A 22,667-nucleotide genomic window follows, 5' to 3' on the forward strand; every position below is an offset into this window, starting at 1 on the left:
AGCAGGCTTCCTCTCCTCAGCTAGAAATTGAGGAAATCGAATGGAAATTCAGTTCCAATTTTTAGTCTATCTTCTCCAACATAATTCTTTTTTACAACAGTTGGTTTGAGCCATTTTTCCTTCAGTTAACAGTGTAAATAAAAACTTGGCTTTACTTCGTTCTCATTAAACATGCAGTGGCCGAGGGGCTTAATTGATCTGTGAAATGTTGTCTCATGCATTGGCTGAACTGCAATGCTAAATTTGATGTTTCTTTCATGCCTTTTAAAAGTGTTTCCCTTTGTTTCTTTTACATTTGAGTCTTCACACTCTCAAGGGCTGGCAATATACGTCATTTTGCATTTCCACTCTCTACCTCTTTCAACTCCCCCACCTCCCATACAGTATTAGGCTGCTTTTCTTCCTCTTGAAAACATTACTTTTTGGGGGGTGACCTCTGTTTTCTTCAGCCTTGTATTTTTCCAATTATTTCTTCCAAAATAAGGTCGCCACTCTGAACGATAGCTTTCATGGGAAAAAACAAACAAACAAACAAACAAACAAAACCCTTTCCTCAAAATTTGCATAACATTAGATCCATGACTTATTTTAAGAATCCAAGGTAGTAAAGAAATCAATTTGGGGGGAGTACAAAATAAATCCAAATTACTTTACAATTTGTCATAAACTTTGTTTTGACATTGACAGCAACAATTCCACATTTTGGAAAAGTGAGCATTATTAGCATTACTATAGAAATCATCATTATAAATAAAAATCTCAATTATGTGTGGGCAGATAAACACAACCGATAAAAATTTTAGGGAAAGAAATCTAAGGAAAAAAAAACACCATCCCAAGGAAAAAAGTGAAAATCAAATGACAAAAGAAAATTAAAGAAATGGAAAGAAAAGACCACTTAAGGATTATAAAAGTTATATTTATTCACGATGCTACATTTATTGCATTCCCTTAGAAAAATGGAGAACTGTTTCTGTACCCAATTTGCACATATAAAACTTTATACAAATTATGTGTAGCACATAAAGGCCTCTGGTACAGCGAAGATCCTGCCACTGCAATCTGGGTAATCCTGCTCCAGGGTCTCCAGTTTATCAAGTCTGTCCACAGAAAATAAAAACTGGAATAAAAGTCTCGCTGCTCACATTTAAAAATTATTTTAAAATATAATAAAATAAAATTTTCAATTACTCTAAAACTCAAAAACGGTAAACTGGAAGGGGATACATTTTGTTACCAATTTCTCGTGAACAGTATGACAAATTCACACATTATTTTGGTTGGATCTTTTTAAAAAACAACAAAACAAAAAATCACCTTAGTTTTGACATTATCTTTCTAAATTGTGGCTGCTTCGGAAGGTAATTTGTCAAAATTTTTACCAAACAATTAAAAAAAATAATATTCCTCTTACAAAATGGTACAATAACACCTTAAGGAACCAGAAAGTACTAAATGTCTTTGGCTATACAACTAAAAGGCCATTCTTCCAACAGAATAGGGCATATTCACCTCAGAACCAACTTTATAGAAACAGTGTAACAGAAATATGCATAGAACTTAATGATAATTTATCTTGCCTTTCCCCCCCATTCTACCCATATAAGCAAGGAGAATGCAATTTACATAATCTTTCCAGATGAGACTCAATAGCACTACGAAGATGATACCCAAATTTCTGCAAAGGCAAAGTGAATTAAAACAATCACACAACTAAGTGAAAACTGAAGGGACAAATGTCATTTGCAATTTTTTTTCTTATTTGCTTGTTTTTAAGCCTTACGAATGTAGAAATTATAGCTAATAAACAATAACCACAATCTTCACATATGGAACTACAATAGAAAAATAAATCAAATGAAACATTTATTAATAAATGAAGCCTATTTTATTATTTCAAGTGTTAATGATAAAAAAATTTCAGCACAGCTGTTGCATTTAAAAAAGTGAAACTACATACTATGTTTCTAGCTCAGTAAACAGATGAACCTGATGTCTTTGAATGACATAACAATTGAGCATTGTACAGTACATCTTATGAAGACCCGTAAATTAAAGAACTACTGGTTTAAAGTTAGTGATTATGAAACAAATATGTATTCATAGTTTCAGCTTCTTTTTTCTTCCTCGACCATCAGGTGCTCCATCCATTTTACGTTTCTGTGTCTATAAACAAACAGAAGGATTCCTTTTCATCAGAAAACTAACATTAACATCAAGTACACTGACAGACATAAGACAGCATTTAAGTGCTATGTGCTACATATTACAGGTATTACATTTTCTTATCCAGAATAATTTTATCAATTCATATTACTAACACTATGAAAAATTTTAATGCTAATAATGAAATAAATCACAATTAGCAGAAGTAAATCTGTATACCTAATAAATGTGTAACATGCCCTCTTACCAAAAGAAAGTCGTAATAAGAAGTTCTTTGTGGTTACAAAAACACCAGATATTATCCAGAAACATTCATTTATTCATGATTTTACAAATTAAAGAATAAGATGGCTTTTTTATCTTAGAACTTTTGCTTTTACATTGCTAAATTATTATTAGGACAATAAATCAAAGCCAGAAGTTAATCGTAAAAGTTGTAAAGCCACTGTTTTCCTAATAATACTTTAAATATTCTAAAATTATAACTTGTATTCCCGTAAGGTCAAATGTAGGCCCTTGGCACTCACAAGACACACTTCCCCAGATTTTCACAAATCCTCACATTATGGACTATCATCATAAATGTGATTTTCCCCATACAATGCAATCAAGTTTAATTTATACTTTAAGTGGCCCCAAGCTACATTATTTTAAAAAAGAAAACAAAAACCTAACATGTCAATGATGGTCAAGTCATGTTCAAATTCTTAAGAAAATATTTACATATTCGTGAATACTTACTGAAGGCTTTGGTCCTCTTTTCTTTTTCTCTGCCTTCTCCTTTTCTTCTAGTTCCATGTTTTCTCTTTCAATCAAGGTTATTAAAGTGTTACACCTCCTCTGGAGCTCCTGAGTTGTAAACATAAATTTACAGGGTAAACCTGTATTTTCTACCTATAAGTTTTCATGATTACAATTTTAAAACAAAGGTATGTTTTAATAATGTACTACAAAATCACTTACACACCCCCAACAGATAAAATTTTAAAAAGCAAAAGGAACTGATTTTCATATACAATCCATGCTCTGAGGATAAAACATGTATTTGTAAATATCTTTATTTCATTAAGCCATACCATTGTGTTTTCTTCATAATCTTTCTTTCACTTAAGAATTAAACCAGTGAAAATCAACATCTCATAATACATGCAACACTGCTACTTGGTGGCTATGCCTGAAAACTGTCATTTATATCCAAATTTAAGAATAGTAATAGCTTGTATATGAGGGTCAAAATCAACTAGAACTAACATTAATAAGAGGTGTACATAATCTTTCCCTTAAAAGCATTATCAGTAGAATTATGATTACACAACGTACCAGGTCACCTTTCCTAATTCTGAAAAAACGGCCATGGCAGTCTATGTTGAGTTCCACCTCATCCCTCTCTAGTAATCTAAACCTCCAGAAAACTGATAGCACAGTGCAGCAGTAGTAGATAACCCTGAAGAAAACACGGCTGACTACTGGCTACCCTCCTCACTTGTTTTTTTTCTTGTAATAACTGATACTACTAAACAATCGCAACAAAATTATTAAAAACACTACTTTACAGAACACACCATACAAGGTTTAGAAATATATGACTAGTCTACAGAGATAGAAGGTGGTATACTGTATTTCCCTTAAGAGGCACACTGAGACACACACGCCAGAATGTGTTACAGATGTGCTGAAGTATGAAACCTCCTGGCTCTTAGGAAAGGATTATGCTTCAATTATTTATCACAAAGGGCCATTCATCCATGTTATCATTTTTTATGTGTGCCTTAACCGGAACCATGTTAGGAAGTAACACATACTTTTAGACCATGGTATGGTACTGGTAAATCAGTGTGACATTCTGCATCTTTATTTCACTTAGTGCAAACTCATTCTTATTGATATAAGTTGTTTCTGCTTAAAAACACATCAGGTAGGGCTTTCAGCAAGTCAATCTGTCTTTCCTCTAACTACATATTTATAGTGTATTTGTAGTCCGACATTTCCTAAACTAGGGTTTCAGAACAGTAGCCCCGCTGGGTGTTTACTGGAAAAGAAAAAATCCTTCAGTGGCCAAACATAAAAAAGGACTGCACACTGTCCTGCATCCTGAAGAGTGATGATGTCTTTTAAATACACTGAAGGAAACCCTATTATAAGGATGATTAAACTGTGTTAACCCAAGATATCCCAAATTTGAGACTACAGAACTTTTGGGATATTATCATCACCCTGCAGAACACAAAATAAGATTAAAAGGTCAGGTAAGATATGTAAGGAAAAGACCAATTTGCCAAAGCTAAACTTTTCTGATTTCTAATTTTAGGTTATTAGAAACAATTTCCAACAGAAACAGCCAAATATTGAGAATAAAAAAGAAAACCCAGCATTTAAATCAGTACGAATAGGGTGTTTTACTACATTATGCTATCTACAAATAATCCGGACTCAGCATTATTATGGGCAGATGTTAGTTACAAAACCAAAGTCTGAACAGGGAAAATTTTAAATAGTAATCATCACATTCAGAAGGTGAAACTGATGGTGACAGTTCCTCCTGACAACATGATTAAACTAGACCTACTACATACATAGTGATGTTAAAGGTTATGTGATATTGAAGGATGGGCGTAATAAAGTTAAGTTACCTATGATATTAGGTTTTTAAGTGTGGATGTGGACTGTTTTCTAAGGAACTGATTTAACATACGATACTAACAATATCATAACAAAAATTTTCTTCAAAGATATAATGGAACCACAATCTTCTCTTAGTAATAAGTTACTTTAGTTACGAACATTAAAGAATATACATACTTACTCCAAACCATCTGCTGCTACATTACACACAGAGGCCCAAACACTCACCATTGCAGTTCTGGACTTAAGAAACCAGTCAAATCTGAATTGAGGAGAGTTGCGAATACACTGTCGCAATTCATCATAAACATTTTCTTTGTCGAATCCAAGCTTGTGAAGCATACAGATCAGAAAACGGTCCTCTTCCTCAGTATAGTTTTTTCCTTTGTTAGTACCATATGATATCCTCAGTTGATGAAAAGGTGCTTTGTACCGTCCAATCTAAAAATCAGATATTTTATCATACAAAATATAAATCCTATATAATCTGTATTTCAAACTCAACTTTAGTAAATTTAGCTATATTTATTTCGAATCAGAATTTTCTACCCATAGCCTCTCAACTGCATTATATCACCTATGTCCTGAAAGAATTTTTTGGTCTTTATTCTAAAGAAACACAGACCCAGACTTTCTGATACTATGTGGAAAAAGCTATCTTAGTGTCTCTAACCCAGTTATATCAACCGAAATACTGAGAAAAATTTTGATAAGACCTATAACATTTGAATTTCTTTGAAGAAAACTTTAATCATTCTTTTCTTTTTTAAGTTATTTTAACTCTCGTATTATTTTATTAACTACCATATTTATTAATATGCAAAGTACCTTCGTATCAAGTGCTTTTTTGATACTAATTCTTCTTTGAATTCTTGCCTCTCCCCTTTCAATCTGAGCCATAATCTTCTCTATGTCCTGGAGCTCATTGCATCTTTCCCAGAACACAGCTGTAAAAGAGTAAAAAGTTGGACAGATGGGATGGGTGGAGGAAGGGAGAGAAATATAAAAAAACTTGTCATATTTTATTTGGTGAGAATTAAGATGTTTCCAGATCTCCCACATCTAATACTACAAACTAAATAGGTCACTTATAATTTGTTTCCTTAACTGTAAAAAAAAAAAAAAAAAAAAAAGAGAGATGAACTAGGTAATTTCTCTTCCAACTCTTAAATTTCTGCTATTCTGTGATTCTAAGCAGACTCATCACAATACAACTACACATATTCACTTGACAATCCAACTGACTCCAGGAAACTGGCACGTCATACTTGAAATGTCATGGATAGAGGCTAAATAATAAAAATGAAAGCACAATTATTCAATAACCTATTTTTAATTTCTTGCCTATAGCTACTCAGGGTAAAAAAATTAAACAAGTATGCCTCTTAGCTCAGTTTTTAAGAAACAGGACAAAACAAGGCACTAAACTGTGGCAAAATTTAGCTTATCAAAACGTCAATTCAGAGTAAGAAAATCTGAACTTTCTGGCAGCTCTCCAAAAGCCTGAGAACATTCTTATACCTATTAAAGTAAGAAAAGAATTACCTGAGTATTCAATGACCTCTTCTGGAGTTTTTCCTTCCACTTCTCTTGCTATATTTTCAATATCATCACGACCCCACTTCTCATTAGCTTTGATAAACTGGTTAAAATCTCTCTTATTCCAATTGGTAAATCCCTTCGAATCAATAGAAACAATATTTAAACACAGAATAATCAACTTAGAAAAGATACTGTTACACTTTACCAATGCTTCTATTACAGAAAATAATTTTTGACTGCTCGTTTATTTTTTAATTACATTCACTTAAAATGGTAACTTTTCATGTACATAAATATATATGTTTACATCATACACTGCTTATTTACCCAATTAAATCTGAGGGGAAGAGACTTAAGGAATGCTTCAAGAAAAGGTGACATTTTTGCTGAGCTTTGAAAGATTAGTAGGAGTTTGATAGAAAGAATGAACATTGGTTAAAGAGTGGGAAAATGGAAGGAAAAGATGAAGCTTTAATTATAGGTTAAGGCCAGACTCTGAAAAGCCTTTATTGAATCCTAAAGAATAGGTTACACAAAAAAAAATACCAAGCAGAGATGTATAACTGAGAATTACGACTCAGAAGAAATGTGGACGAATCAAAGTAAAGGAAAGGAAAGATGGGAACACTAAAAGGCGATCAATAGGACACCCACTCTACCAAGGCTGGTGGTGCAAATCTAATCTTCTCAACTACCTTAACAACTAGTGACAGTCCAAACGTAGCATTTACCCATATGCCCATGTCTACAATTATTTCATTTTGAAAGCAAAAACCTATACTTCTTTGTATACCCCAACACAACCTGACACAGTGCCTTACAAAATAAATTATTAAATTTTGTGTTGATGGAAGGCTACACTATACCTGTGTTAGAAGCTTCTCTTTTTCTTCTAACTCTTCATCATTAAGGGGTTCCGCTTCATCAATTTTAAGCTGTTCTTCTTTTTGTGCCTGTGCTGCATTTGGTAGGTCAGGATTTCGAGGCACCTAAAAAAATATTTTGCTATGTCACTGTAAATTTTAGAAAATACGTGGTAGATTAAATTTTTAACCAACTAAATGACTTATCGCAAATTTAATCCAACAGGACAGAAAACAAACCAGTATCTTGCATTTATTTATTAAGTTAAAAACAAACCAGATTAGTTATAAACAAAGTGTTATTTCTAGTACCTTGTACCCAATAGTTTTTCTGTAATATAGAATTTCTTTTTCCAATAATTCAAATAAACGCGGAGGAAAGAACTGAAAATCCTGAACATTGGGTTGTTTTGGAGGTCGAGGAGCCTAAGAAAAATAAAAAATAGTATTGTCCATAAAAAAGAAACTATTTTGCTTTAAATCTATGTCTAATCATCTTTATTTCATAAACCATGACAGACAATTCATTCTCCAACTGAAAGTATCTTTCAATAAAACTGAAATAACAATCAAAATTTTAAATGCATAGATTCAAAATTAACTTTCAGAAAACTTAATTAAAAACTGAATGAGGTACATTATAAATCACACAATATGTAATTCTCAGTTTTTACTGTAAGAATATAAGAAAAATAACTTACATTTTCAGTATCTCCTGAAATTTTTGTGCTGTCAACTCACCTTGGGTGCTTTAGGTTCACTGACACGAAGAGCTTCCCTGAAATAGGCATCGACGGCATAGTTGGCTTTTCTTTCTCGTTTAGGTGGTTCGATCCACTCTGTGAATGCAATCTAGCATGTGGGAAAGAATTCAAGTCACCAACTGTTACTACACACAGCTGCAATCTTACATGGATGCAATTCACATCATTAAGACTGTTTTAAATGGAAAAATGATAAAAAAAATCCTGGACTATAAGCTCTGTGAGGACTGGGGCTATGCTATTTAAGTACTGTAATTAACACACAGGACAGTGTCTAGTGAATAGTACAGACAGTGAGTAAATATTTCTTGACCAAATTATAATTCTGCTGGGTAAAAAAAAATGCTATAGAATATATGCTACAACCCAAATTAAGAGAAAAATGTAAATATATATTTAGCCTAGAAAAATATTCAAAGGATATACATGTCTAAATGTTAACAAGGCAAACACTAAGTGGAATTATTTTTTCTTCTACCCTGGAGATATTTTCTAATTTCTCTATATAATCCCAAGTACTGCTTACAAAGTTAAGAATTTTTTCTCTTTATTACCAGCCAACTGTGCAGTTAAAAAGAATTTGAGTAAGGTTGTGACAATTTTTTGCCAATAATTTTTATTTTCAAATATCTGTAATTACTATATTTGCCTCCCACAAAATATTTCACTATCATATTTTTTATAATGTTATAGTGAATAGTATACAGTAAGCTTCATTACATAAACCTTTAAAATATTTTGGAGCTTACAAACTGAAAATTTGGCCTTAAATTTAACATAAAAATGAAAATAATTTAGATGTGAATAAAGAGAAATGACTGTTGAGACAAACTTACAAGGCACTACACCTAACATTTAAAATTCCAAGTTTCAAGTAAAAAAAAAGCCTTCAACTAACCAAAATCTCTAAATTACCTTTTGTTTTTCTCTATAATCTTCTCCCTCAAAGTTATAAACACTCGACTCTGTGTCCATTGTGAAGTTTCTAAGTGAGCTTTCACCCATCTTGGAGAGCTTTTCATTCATCTCTGCTGTCTGGGGAACAAAAAAAAGTACCTATTAGATTAAGAATTAAAAAAGCATGAGAACTATAGCCAAATGAATTAGGCTTTACAGGACACAAAAGTTTCTTTTCATGGAAATAGGATTATCTATAATATATATAACAAATATTTCCTTGGTAGTGGTTTAAAATATTTTATAGGTTAAAAATACTATCATCTGATTTACATCTCACCTTCTTTGCACCTCTTTCCAAAATACCATCAATATCCTCATCGGTAATCTCACTTTCTTTTGAAGCAAAAACATGTGTTGCCCCATGTCTAATCATTTGAAGCATTTCATCTTTGCCAATTTTGTTCAGATTCTGATCCACAAGTCTTCCTGAAAAAAGAGTATGTTATATGTTAACTGAATAAACTTTATTTTATTGGAAACTTGGCATTTTAAATGTTAGATTTAACGCCATGTCAATTTGCCTCAAACATCCATCAGCTGCTTATTCACGTCTGATAATTTTCATTTTTATGTAAAATTTAAAGCCAAATTTTTAGTTGGTAAGCTTTCAAATATTTCTAAACCTTGTTATGTGTTATGTAATATAGTCTGTTGTACACTGTCTCAATACAATACATATGGGGCAAATAACAGTAATTTGGGTTATGTTAAAATCAAAATTATTAATTTTTTTTTTTAAGTATCAACAGGTGAGAGCATTAACACAAGAAGTTTCTGGTAAGCAGAAAAATTAATACTAATACTCTCAAATCAGCCTTTTTTATTTAGAAAGGTGAAGTACAAAAAACCCTTCATAATGCCAGATTTTATGTAAGGACTGAAATATACAGTATCGATTTCTGAAAACTTCTTAATCTTAAGAACTGAAACTGTTGAAAGCTTATTTTGATCACAGAAAAAAAAAAAAATCAACATCCAAAAAGTAATTAAGATGTTCAACTGGCAGGAATTTTGCCAACTCTATAACCTGTGTTTTCGAAAATAGAGTCATCAAAACAAAATACTGCACAGAATTGTTTTCACTCTCAAAGGCCATTCACATATACTTATATAAAGCTTCCACTTTTGTATTTCGACCAACTTGTAATGAATTGTTAAAGACTCATGTAGTTTTCTATAACTTCAACAGCTACTTGTGTCATGGTTTTGAATGCCTAATAGAACACTCAACCAAATTTCTGTGACTTTTAAAGTTAAGATACACAGTAGCCCTTCCTTACATGAGAGGATACATTCCAAGATCCCATTACTGAACCCTACATATGCCATATTTTTTCCTATACAAACATACCTATGATAAAGTTTAATTTATAAATAAGGTGCAGTAAAAGACTAGCTACAATAGCTAATAAAAAAAGAGAACAATCAGTTATGTGAACGTGGTCTCTCTCTGATAACTAAAACAGCTAAGTGACTAACGGACAGGTAGTATTTATAGCGTGGATACACCAAAGAAATGAATCACGACATAGGTGGAACAAAGTGAGAGATGCTATGAGATGTAATCATCTGTATCGTGAACAGCATGCCACTGACAAGTTATGAATTGTTTATTTCTGGAATTTTCCATTTAATATTTTCAGACTGAAGTTAAAAGCGGTAACTGTAACCATGGAAAGCAAAACTGTGGATAAGGGGGGACTACTGTATCAACATTTTTCTTTGGACTGAAAGCTACTTCACTGCTATCAAAATGTCCTTAGGTTTACGGAGATTACTTCTCTGTTGAACGTGGAGGGAGCTTTTCATAGAGTGCTTCTGCGTGTTCTTATATTTTTAATTATTTCTCATTCCGTTAAGACTGTAACACAGAAATATGCATCCAAGGTTTGCAGTTTGACTACTGTATCTATAAATAGGATTAACAAAGCTACTAGAAAATTTGCTCCATTAAAAAAAAAAGTTGAAAAACAGATTTCTAAGTTGACTATAAAGGAATATTTTTTTAATCTTTAAAAAACGTGTTTCATAGATAAGAATAATTGAGAACAAGAACCATGTGGCAGTTGTTTTCTAAATGCATGGATGAATGAATGCGAGGGGGAAAAAACCAGCTAGTCATTACATAACCCATGAGACATCTCATTGTAAGTCCCCAGAAACTTTCCTACCTAAATACTTCACCCTAATAGTTTATATAGTTCTTGATCTCAAGTTACTTTCTAACTGTATTAACAGTAGACAAATGACTTGCTTCTACCTCTGATTCCAACATCAAGCTGGCATGAAGAATAAAAGAGATGATGAGTATAAAGCACATAGCACACTGCTTGGCACAAAGCAAGCACTCAATGTTAAGCTATTAACAAAAACAACTAACAATAAGCAATCATTTACTGCCCTCAAGTATTCAGACATGTGGTTAACACTATGGCTGGCATTATAGGACACCACAGAAGTGTACATTCCCTTACTTACATGGAAATTAGAGATGGTAGGCAAAACCAAGACATGTACGGGAAATAATCAGCGAACAATGATAACAGTATATCTCCCAGCTTTATAGACAGATAAAAAGTAGATGTTCATGATACAATATGAGAAGAAAAGGAACTAATGTGTGCTTGAAGTTATTGAGGATTTTTTTTTCCCCCCTTTTGGCATTTTGAATCCATCACCAACTATACTGTAAGCTTCATGAAAACATAAATATCTTCCTTAAAATCTGATTTGAAGTGAGAACTTGAAGTTCCTTTCAATTAATCCAAAATAAAATCCCATTTCCATTCTCCAATCCTAATTACACCAATATTTATTCTATGTCTCCTGTTTCCTAAATTATAAACTCGTTGAAAGTAAGAACACGTTAGTTTCATTCACCACTGAATTCTCAGCACTACGAATAATGTCTTGCATCTGCTGGGTGCTCAATACACAGCTGCAGACCAGATAAAAAATATAATCAGTCTCCTTGAGTTTCTTTTATATTTCTTCAGTATCCTTCAGAGTAATCAATAGAGTGCTTAGTACACGTAAATCATAATAAAGTTCTATTTAATATGCATCATGCTGAATGCTAGGTATTTTATGTACATTATCCTCTTTAATTCTTAAAAATCCTAAATTGCAGTTACCTTTATTCCCATTTAATAAATGAAAAAAACAGGCTCAGACAGTGTAAAAGAATTGCTAACTGCAGTCACTGTTCAAGCTTCCTGAGCTCAAACCCATCCTTGTAAACAAAACTAAAAGCTTACTATCTCTCTAGAATACAAATATTGTTGGCTGTTAGCTTGATTCAAAAGACATAAAGCTTCTCCTTAAAATCCAAGAAAAAAACATGCATCAGTCTAAATTGGTAAATTTTTAAGGCTTGAAGGCTCACCTTGTTGGATGACTATTGAATCCAGTCTGAGTTTCATCTCAGCACGTTCCACTATTCTTTCTTCTACAGTGTTATCAGTTATAAAGCGGAACACTCTGACCGTCTTGGTTTGTCCAATTCTATGTGCTCGGTCCTAGGAGAATTACCATATTATTTTGAATAAAGTTAAAAATTTACATAAATAACATCTGAATGTGTATAATGAGAAACAAAATGTAAATATTCTCAAGTACAAGACTTTTAAAACTATGTAACAAAACAACTATACCATCTGTTTTTAAACAGATTCATAGTATGTTAATATTTCTTAAATTCTCAATTTCAATCAAATTAGTCATCTCACAAAGAAATCTTTTAGGAGGTATGGAACACATCATGGCTGCTGAATCTGTGAGAAACTATCAAATTAATTTTACTAGATTATGTAAAATATATGTGTTATATCTCTAGACACGAAAAAATTAGTTTTTAAGTCTGATAATTTTTTTTAAATTTTTTCTTAGGTTCAAATTCAAAATGTTTTTCTACCTAAATCAAATCTAAATTTTCATTGTTATTAGGAAAGTGACACAAATAAATGAACTTCACAAACAATATAACAATCCCAGTCTTTTAAGTATTACCAATTAATTACATACAAGTAGTCAAATTAATTTGAATTCTATTTTCTGTTTAACAAGTTTGCAAATCACATTCCTGCAAAACATGCCTATTTCTAATTGACCAACTTTCCCTAGCCACCCTTACAAAACGTACAGGATGAAAAGTGACCAACACCAGAATTGCAGTAGTTGGTTTTATGGCCACTAATACCATGGGTCAAGTCATTAGCAGTATCAAACTTAAGAATTTTTAAGTTTTCATATTAATCTACAGATCATAAATTTTCTTAAAAAAAAAATCTTTCTGATCTGGTCAAGGTACTTCCCACTCACAGGTGTAAATTTCAAGTATCTAATGTGGCAGGCAGGTTAGCATCTAACCAAATCCGTTTCCCTACCATCAGTCACGATTTCTTATTCAGTTATGCTATGTGATTAGTTCTGGACAATGAATGTGGGGCACTTTCAGCTCTGACCCATAAAAAAATTTCCTAGGTAATCTTCAGGTCTCTCTAATCCTCCTGATGTCACCAGAATGCAGAAGATAGAGAACTCCAAGGTCCTAAGATATGGCAAAGCTGTAAGCTGCAACTACAGATGGTCCCAGACTTACGATAGTTTGACTTGGGATTTTTCGACTTTATGATGGTGCAAAGCAATATTCACTTAGTAGAAATAGGCTACGCTAAACTATAATACTGGGTTGGTTAAATGCATTTTCGACTTAGGATATTTTAAATCTATGATAAGGTTACATCCCGAGAACGTAACCCCACTTAAGTCAAAGAGCATCTATACTGATTTAGATGGAAGACCACCTGCAAATACTGACCTTGAACTACTAGGTCAGAGAAAAACAAAATCCTACTGGGTTAAGTCACTGACATTTGTAGACTGTTTCTTTGCTTGCTCTAATTAAAAAAATCTGTAAGCACAAAATATATGTTATCTCTTACCATAGCCTGGAGATCTACTTGGGGATTCCAATCTGAATCATACAAAATAACTACATCAGCAGTAGCAAGATTGATGCCAAGACCACCAGCACGTGTGCTTAACATGAACACAAACTTCGTGCTATTTGGTTCATTATACGCATTGATGGACTCCTACAGACATATAAAATAAAACAAATGTCAGACAATTATTTTATCCGGTGTATTTTTTTCATCTCCCCTCCCTGGGTTTTACTCACTTGTCTCTCATCATGGGGTGTCTGCCCATCCAACCTACAGTACTCGTAATTTCTCCACATGCAATAATCTTCCAAAATGTCCAATACCCTTGTCATCTGACTGAAGATTAGTACTCGTGAACCTGTTGGTAAATATAACAATAGCAGGTTATTGTAAGGTTCAAAAGTAAAAAAAATAATCCTTTAAAAATTTAAGGCGAACCGAAACTAACAGTAATCGATTGCTCCTTAATTCCAAGTTACCTAGTTGGATACGAGAAAAAACTATAAATTATTATCTAGTCAGTCGTTCCTTACATTTTTCCCATGATGGTACAAATAGAACAGGGTAATATTTCTATGCAACACTAAGTTAGAAAAGAGTGTCTGAGTCTGATTTGGGAGGTCTTGCCATCCCAAGGCTGAGAAAATCATCATCTTTTTATCACAGATACGTTTAAAAATAACCTACCATTGCAACTCTTCCACGTGCAGGGACCTGCCGCACATGCCCCAACACTCACCCAATAACCTGGTCTTAATCTAGTCTAATAGGTCTTCTGAAGACCCAGTCCTGAGCAAAGGACTTAAGTGTGTGCCTCACATCTTCACTGATCATCCTGCACTCATCTGCCATGATTCAAATTATGCAACTGCTTTGTTTCTCAGCCAACTGCACAATGCCTTCAGTAGAATTTATGAAGACAAAGGGATTATTTTTAAAATAATGGTTATGAAATTATCTTGTCTTAGAAGCTAGGCTCTTAATTTGCTTTTGTCCCACCTTCTGTAGCCCCAAAAGCATAAGGACATTCAATAGTCTCGATTTTGCCTGCAGAGTTTATTACAGCTTTCATTATTATCTGAGTATGCCTACCAAGTTCTTGCCACACCTATCAATTCAATTCCTTTACTTAGCTTTCAAGGAAAGCATTTTAGAAAATTTATTTCTATAAAAAGGTATTTAAAAAAAAACCAATTCACTAACAATTTTTACAATGTTTTTGATAGGGGATTCATCTACTGGTATAATTGTCATTCCTATCAAAATATAATGAGAAACACAAATGGAGAAATTGAAACCTGACTATATACTTCATATTACAGATTAATTTATGTATGAAATGCCTTGATGTCTGGGATTCGCTTCAAAATAATCTTGGAGGAGGCAAGCAGGTACACTATAGATAAAAACAAGTTTTGATCTGGCTTCATGCTAAGTTTGCTCAAAATTCGTGTTATTTAATTACACCTATACACACACCAGACAGACTCGTTTTCATATAAAAAGTCAACATGTTGCAAGTAAAACTGCTTTGGATCTAAGCACATAATATTTAATAAAATAATTAAAAAACACCACCACAAACACAACACCACTGTGTACCGAAAGATCTGAGGCCTGTGTATGGGTTGAAGAGCATTCCTGGCACTTTATAACAAGTTGGTATTTCTGGGAAAGCATATAAAAAATGAGAACTTTCCTCCCAAATCCAGGGAGTAAGGTTGCCTCAAATACTGATCACTTTCTTAAAGTTTTAAGGCCTAAAATTGGAGGTTGGGGCGAGGGGGAGGTGAAGCTTAGATAATGGGTAGAAGTTAGAAATACCTCACACTTCACCTTTAGGAAATGCTAGAGTTGTCTTTTCAAAGTGAAGTACTGTTTAACACTGCAATTTTTAAAAAGTTTTCTTAATTTTTCAATTTGATACTAGTAACCCAGATACCTTGTTCCTTTAATTTAGGAAGTAGCTTGTCTAACACCACCATTTTGCCACTATTGGTAACTAGATGCATATCTGTTGTATAAGGTGGACCAGGTTCAGCTCCATCGAAGAGATATGGGTGATTACAGCACTTCCTCAACTGCATCAAGATGTTCAACAACCTCATTTTGTCCATCTTTCCTGCAGAGTTTAGTATATCTATATCCTTCATTAATATCCGAGTATACCTATTGAGAAGAAAAATAAATTAAGAGGGCTCAAATGTTTCCTATCCACTCCCTGTCACTTTACATGCTCAATCCCCTTCCCCATCTCAACCCCAAAATACCTGTAAGAAACAACCCATTAACTCCTAAAGTGTGGTTAGGAATTTACCATACATAATTTCTTTCTTTTTTCTGTTTTTCTTTATGGGCTACAGTGTTCTAATGTTTACATTTAAGCTTTAGGCCTTGAGGCCCAAAATAGTATAAATTCGTCTCCTTGGCATGAATTAAACACAACAGTACGATACCACATTTTAAAGTAATTAAGCACAACTTAAATCATAAGTTTTAAACATAATTTTAAACATAATTTCTCAAAAGAAGAGTGTCACTACTTAGTTACTATTCAATGTAGCTAGTATAGTGTTTGGGTAAAAACACTCATCTGAGGAGGAAGAATCATGAGAGGTAAGGCATGATGATGAGAATAACATGAACACAACATGACTTAAATATAAGTAAAAATTCAAAGGGGAGTGGGGGTTATAGGAGCAATGAAGCTATAGCCACAGGCTAGATTCTAAAAAGCCTTGAAAACACACTAAAAATTTAGATATTGCCCTGCAGGAAAGAGCAATCTGTCTAAATAACAAAGTTTTAGAACTCTGAATCCTCTGAACAAAGTAATTTAAATAAGCTAAGCAAACTATGCTTAACAACTCCAATTATGGGATGCAAAATATTTTTCAAGGCAGACCTTCCATCACAATTGATATAAAGTTTATCAGTATTTTTAACTAAAAAAGATCTGTCTTCTCTTAGCACTGACTCCTGTCTTAGTTCTGTATTTTAGAGCCATACAAGATAAGCCTAGCATCTTTGCTACCCTATAAAAGCCTTTCAAAGGTTTTGAGGACATTTAGGATGTTCTACCTTCTATTCGATGGTGGTTTCTCTTTCCCTGAAACACACCCATTTCCTGACATTACATTCTTTCAGTACGCTTCCCAACAACTCCAGTCCCTTGCAAATACTTTATCAACATTAAGTACAGAATTGGATCTACTTGAGATGTGGCATAAGCAATAAAGAACAGGATGGCTATTTATTTCCTGCTTTTAAACACGACATTTAAATTAATAATGTGCTAAGATTCCAGTATCTTTTTCTGCAGCTACTTGACATTGTTGGTTCATGCTGAGATTTCTATTGCCAAAACAAATAAACAAAACCCCTAAGTCATAGGTTTCCAGCCTTTTGGATTTCCTATACCGATAAAATTTAGGAAGGGGAAAAAAAAAAAGAAGAAAATTACAAGTCTTTCAAAGTTATTTTGTCCTATATAGGTATTTAAAAATAGCTACCTTGTATTATCACCATAATTTCCCAAAAGAACATTTTATCCTAAAATAAAACATAAATGTAACTTTATGGGATAAAAGCAAGCACTGAATTTTTCTATCTGTATAGTCTCCAACTTTATCAGACTAGCCGCAATCTATTATCTAGAATTTATGACCTACCAAATTAATCATGTGCCACGTCTATGCAATCAAAGCTTCCTTAAAACAAACAAACAAACAAACAAAACACCTCAAGCAGAGGGCTTTATATTGTATCCCTGTTTATTTAAATCCCAAGTTTAATTTTTGGATTCATAAAATTCCCATCCTGATTCTAATATCTAATAATTTCAAGACTTTGTATCAAATTTGATTAGCAAGCTCTATGTTATATGACCAGAAAACTCTTCAGGCTGAGTTCAATCCAGCAAACAGCAATTCCTGGAAGACACAAATTAGGAAAACAAAATACAAATGAAAGTTAGTTAAGAATCAGTAGTGATAGCACATACCACTCCCTTTGCATTTTGCTGAGACCCACATAGATTTTCACTTCCTTTTTCGGAGGCAAACTCTTTTCAACATCGGCCTTAATTCGACGAAGTAAGAATGGACGCAAAACCTTAAAAGACAAGGAAAAAAAAGGAGATGACCTTTTCTACAACTTAAGTATTTAATTTCAGGATCTCAAACCTGTCTACTACATACATAGAAAAGAAATTTATCTGCTTGAATATCAAGTGATTTTTAGGACTTCTCCTTTCCAAATACGTAATTCATTAGAGAGTTTCTCAAAGGTAATACAAGATCATTATTTATTCAATATACATGAATATATCTTGCTATACTGACATAAAAGACTAAAAATAGTATATTTTTATGATATTTTCAACATTCACTGCTTTTCAGTTTTAAAACTAGTTACTTGCATATAGGATTATCTAACATTACTTAAGAAACAGCAAGGTTCACATGAAGATGTCTTTATGATTAAAAAAATTTTAAGTTTATCATCCTTTTTAAAGTATATAAATCATGAGTATGCAGTTCAATAAATTTTAATCAAGTAAACATACCTGTATAACCATTATCTCGATAAGCAGAATACCCTAGAAATCCTTTTTGTACCCTTCACAATAACTATCCCCCCTTTAATCCCAGAGGGTAAGCAATATTCTTACTTTTTAGCATCATAGATTAGTTTTGCCTATTATTTTTTAACTTTATATACAGACTGATATCTAGTTCATTTTATTCAATGTTACGTTCGTAGACATTTCCATGGTGTACATAGCAATTCATTTTCATAAAATAAACTGTAAAATGTAAAACTACAGATACCTTATTTTTATTTGTATCTTCCTTTCTTCTATTTATACTGGCTTATAAATACACTATTATTACAAAACAAATTAAAAACGATGAGAAAACTAATCAGCAACACTTCTTTAATACCATGTAAGGAAGCTGGTATAGCTCTAGTCGACAGCCAGCAACAACTGCCAGACACGTAAAGACCTTCAGCCCTGCTAGCTCTCTTCTAGACTTGTCAAGGTAAATGCAGCTAATCCAGGTAAAACCAGCAAAACACTCCACTCAGCCAACCCATAAATGTGGAGTTATTAAAACATATGCTATTAAGTTTTTTTTTTGGAGAGGGGGAAGAGGCATGGCGGGGGCTATTTTGCAGCAATAGATAACTGATGCATGGAGTAAGAATTATCTCGTTCCTAAGTATAACCATGCTGATTCTGAATAGCCTTTCATTGCAAGACCACAGAAAGTATCATAGACATTTCGGAGTAAAGACAAAGAAAGTAGAAATGTCGCTACCAGACCTCTTCTCCTGGATTTGATAAGCATCTCCATACTACTCTCTGAACAAAATAAACAGAGATGCTAAAATTGGTTGATTTGGTTGTGTGAGTTCTTTCAGTTTGTTTTACCTACACATACCTATTCTGTTAGTAAAGCAAAGTGTACATATATACTCCACAATCCTTCAAATAAGTAAATCTAAACTGAGTGCTACATGCTTGAATGCCATCTAATTTGAAACAAAGGTGCCTAGGGGATTATCACCTTCAAAAAGTTAATAAAATAAATTCTACTACACAAGAATTTTAAAGTACATAATTAATTTATATAGAAAGAAATATCTGACCATTCTTATATCTAATTTTTCCCCCATTCAAATATCCACTATGAGCCAAGCGTTGTGCTAGGGACGCAAAGATAAATATAAGTTGTATACCTGAAACTAATAACATTGTATGTTAACTATATTTTAATTTAAAAAGATAAATGTAAGACGTATTTCTAGCCTTTGTGTTTACAATGCAGCAGAGAAAACACCTGTAAATGAATCATTTCCATACACTGCATGAAGGCCTATAATGTTAGTTCTAAAACTACTCAAGATGGAATGAATATACAGGAGTCCCTCAACTGTCCTAAAAAAACTTAATAGCATATGTTTTAATAACTCCACATTTATGGGTTGGCTGAGTGGAGTGTTTTGCTGGTTTTACCTTAGTCTTGGTATTCAGTAGAGAAAGTGACTTCACCAGTAAGTCTTAGAGGTTAAGTATTAATAAAGTAGGCAGAAAACATGATACTGAGATGTAGCAAAAAAGATATGCGAAAACATGATACTGAGATGTAGCAAGAAAGATATGCGAAGACTGGAATCTGCACACTGTTTACAGAAAACTGAGAGTGGAGTCAGCAACTGTAGCAAATTAAAGCTTGACATAAGTGAAATGATTAGAGAAATGTTAGAGTTAGATCAAGCAGGGGACGGGGGGATCTGCCCTCCCACGGAACATCTGTAATGCCTATGGCATCTCTGGTCGTCACAAATGGGGGCATCCAGTGCGTAGAAGTGTCGGGATGCTGTAAACAGAAAAACCCCCAAAGAATTATTCAGACTGAAATGTCAATAAAAGTTGAGAAATACTCAGTTAGGTCCTAAAAGGCCTTATATGCCTCACTTACAAGGTCTGGCTTTATCCTGCTGGCCAGGAATTCTTAATCTGAGGGTCTGTTAGACAAATTTCTCTACCAACCAACCTTTACTTGTGAATCTTCATAGGAAGGAAAAAAAAGCTACAGTCACAGCAAAAACTTAGCAACTCTGCTCACAATGTACTATTAGCATTTGCTTACAGTCATTGGATTTATCAACAGATGAAGCGTTAGCCTTTCGGAATGGAATCTGTTAGAGTCTTGGATGGAATGTAAATGAAATAAGCTTTGAACACCTGTGTTAATCCTATGCAACTCTTCCGTCCCCCACTATACTTTTTTTTAACCCTGAGAGATTACTATCCCCCCTCATTAAATCAAGATTGCAAGGTAGGGCGAGGGTGAAGTGGGTAAAGGGGATCAAATATATGGCAGCTGAAGGAAACTGGACTTTGGATGGTAATCACACAATAAAATACATAGATGTCATATTATAATGTACACTTGAAAATTATATAATTGTATTAACCAATGTTACCCCAATAAACTTAATTAAAAAAAAAAAAAAAAAGATTGCATCCTAGGTTAAAGTTAAAACTGCCATACATCACTCCCTCCTTGGCATTATAAGATCAAACAGTTAAGTGTCAGGATTCAAACAGATCTGATTCTAAAAGCCACTGTGCTTGTTTTGTTAACAAAAAGTAATCTACAAATTTAAAAAAATCTCTATCATTATTTCCATTAGAAATATACCCTATTCCAAAATACTTACCATATGAAGCCTCTCAACTAGCTTTTGATCCCCAAGGCAATTGTTTGTATCAAACCAAGAATCAAAGTCCTACATTAACGAATGAAAAATATATTAAGATCAGAGATAATATTAACTATGAACACCCTATTATGCTAGAATTCTCTAGAATTCTTTAAAATTTGAGTTGTGAACAACAAAAATCATTTAGTTTAATCCATTTTTCACATGTGTATGTATCATTGTAAGCAATTAATTTTATAACTAGTTTGAGAATATTACTTATTTTTCTCAAAAACATCAAGATGGCAATTTTCAGTGAAAACAGTAGAAAACAGGTTTTATAGAAATAAAAAAAAGCTTAAAAATTAAAATCACTTTATAGTTTATCTAAGACCACTCAGACTACTCAAATATAAGGGTTTTCAAAGCAATGCCAATTTCCACTAAACTTACTAAAAGTGAAATTGAAATTACTAGTATTTAATTAGTATTTGGATTGGATTTGAACAAGAATAGTTTTCCTTGCCTCTTGACCATATTATATATGTATTTGCTTTGTTAGTAAACGTAATCTTAGAATTCATTGTGTTAACTGAAACAAAGCTTTAACAGATAGTATTAAACAAACAAAAGTGTAACTAGAGTAAGAAGTTATCTCAAAAACAAAATATCAAAATACATAAATGTAAAACTAAAGCTTTCTGAGACTGATTATATGATCCTTAACATATCAAACCCAAATTAACACCTAAGAACTTGGTTGAATAAATGTAGTAATGTAGAGCTCTTCAAAGACACACAAAGTCTCTCTCTCCCCCTCTCCTTCCCCACTTCCCTTCCTCTCTCTAATAGCAGAGACTGTGACATACATTTTCAGTTCCAAGGTACGACTAACAGTTCAAACAGTTAATTAAGCATTTCTATCACTGCAAATAATTTATAGAGGTGAAGATTAGGTTCTATGTTTGTTGGACCATAAAAAATGGCTAGATAGATTTGGTCAAATTTGAAGGCCATCATGGGGAGAGGTTATCTTTGGGGTCTAAAACACAGGTTATGTGAAATACACAAATTCACGTGGGAAAAACCCTGAGCAGCACCTAGGAACATCAGCAGTCTACCTAGAGCCACTGAAACAAACTCAGGCCAACATGATTATCAAACAGGAATGCAAATCTATGATATTCCAAAGACAGGAAACAATGATTTACAAAATGAGATTAAATTTAAAAGGCAAAAACTCTCGATGCATAAAAAACTTAGGTTACACCAGGCTAACTATGCAAAAGCATGAAAAATCAGTCATTATCTTAAGCAGTGCTGAAAAGCAGGCCAGGCCAATTCCATTACAAAAATGTATAGCATTAAATAAACAAATTATTATTATTAGTCCAACCAAAGAACAATTAGAAATACTTACATCAGCTGAATTAAAGACATCTGGTAACAAAAAATTAAGAAGTGACCAGAGCTCATGCAAATTGTTTTGAAGAGGTGTTCCAGTTAATAATAGTCGATTTGTAGTCTTGAATTCTCTCACTATTTCTGACAACTGAAAGAACCAAATTCATCATTAGTATATTCTGAAT

General features: G+C 33.1%; 1 protein-coding gene across 1 annotated transcript in view; it reads right to left on the reverse strand.

Annotated features, from left to right (window-relative positions):
* Positions 1-898: 898 nt before the first annotated feature.
* SMARCA5 (SWI/SNF related, matrix associated, actin dependent regulator of chromatin, subfamily a, member 5) overlaps positions 899-22,667 on the reverse strand; it is a 36,061-nt gene continuing 14,292 nt past the window's right edge. Inside the window, exons 8-24 of the mRNA XM_011359430.2 lie at positions 22,499-22,630; positions 21,097-21,165; positions 17,867-17,976; positions 15,806-16,032; positions 14,100-14,221; positions 13,861-14,013; positions 12,303-12,435; positions 9,195-9,343; positions 8,873-8,992; positions 7,935-8,045; positions 7,506-7,619; positions 7,197-7,319; positions 6,334-6,466; positions 5,617-5,735; positions 5,017-5,229; positions 2,908-3,015; positions 899-2,166 (exon numbers count right to left, since the gene is read on the reverse strand). Coding sequence (XP_011357732.1) covers positions 2,101-2,166; positions 2,908-3,015; positions 5,017-5,229; positions 5,617-5,735; positions 6,334-6,466; positions 7,197-7,319; positions 7,506-7,619; positions 7,935-8,045; positions 8,873-8,992; positions 9,195-9,343; positions 12,303-12,435; positions 13,861-14,013; positions 14,100-14,221; positions 15,806-16,032; positions 17,867-17,976; positions 21,097-21,165; positions 22,499-22,630 — 2,202 coding nt within the window. The 3' untranslated portion in view covers positions 899-2,100. The remainder of the gene's footprint in view (positions 2,167-2,907; positions 3,016-5,016; positions 5,230-5,616; positions 5,736-6,333; positions 6,467-7,196; positions 7,320-7,505; positions 7,620-7,934; positions 8,046-8,872; positions 8,993-9,194; positions 9,344-12,302; positions 12,436-13,860; positions 14,014-14,099; positions 14,222-15,805; positions 16,033-17,866; positions 17,977-21,096; positions 21,166-22,498; positions 22,631-22,667) is intronic.

The sequence above is a fragment of the Pteropus vampyrus genome, unplaced genomic scaffold (assembly GCF_000151845.1).
Source record: "Pteropus vampyrus isolate Shadow unplaced genomic scaffold, Pvam_2.0 Scaffold47, whole genome shotgun sequence".
Taxonomy (NCBI): Eukaryota; Metazoa; Chordata; class Mammalia; order Chiroptera; family Pteropodidae; genus Pteropus; species Pteropus vampyrus.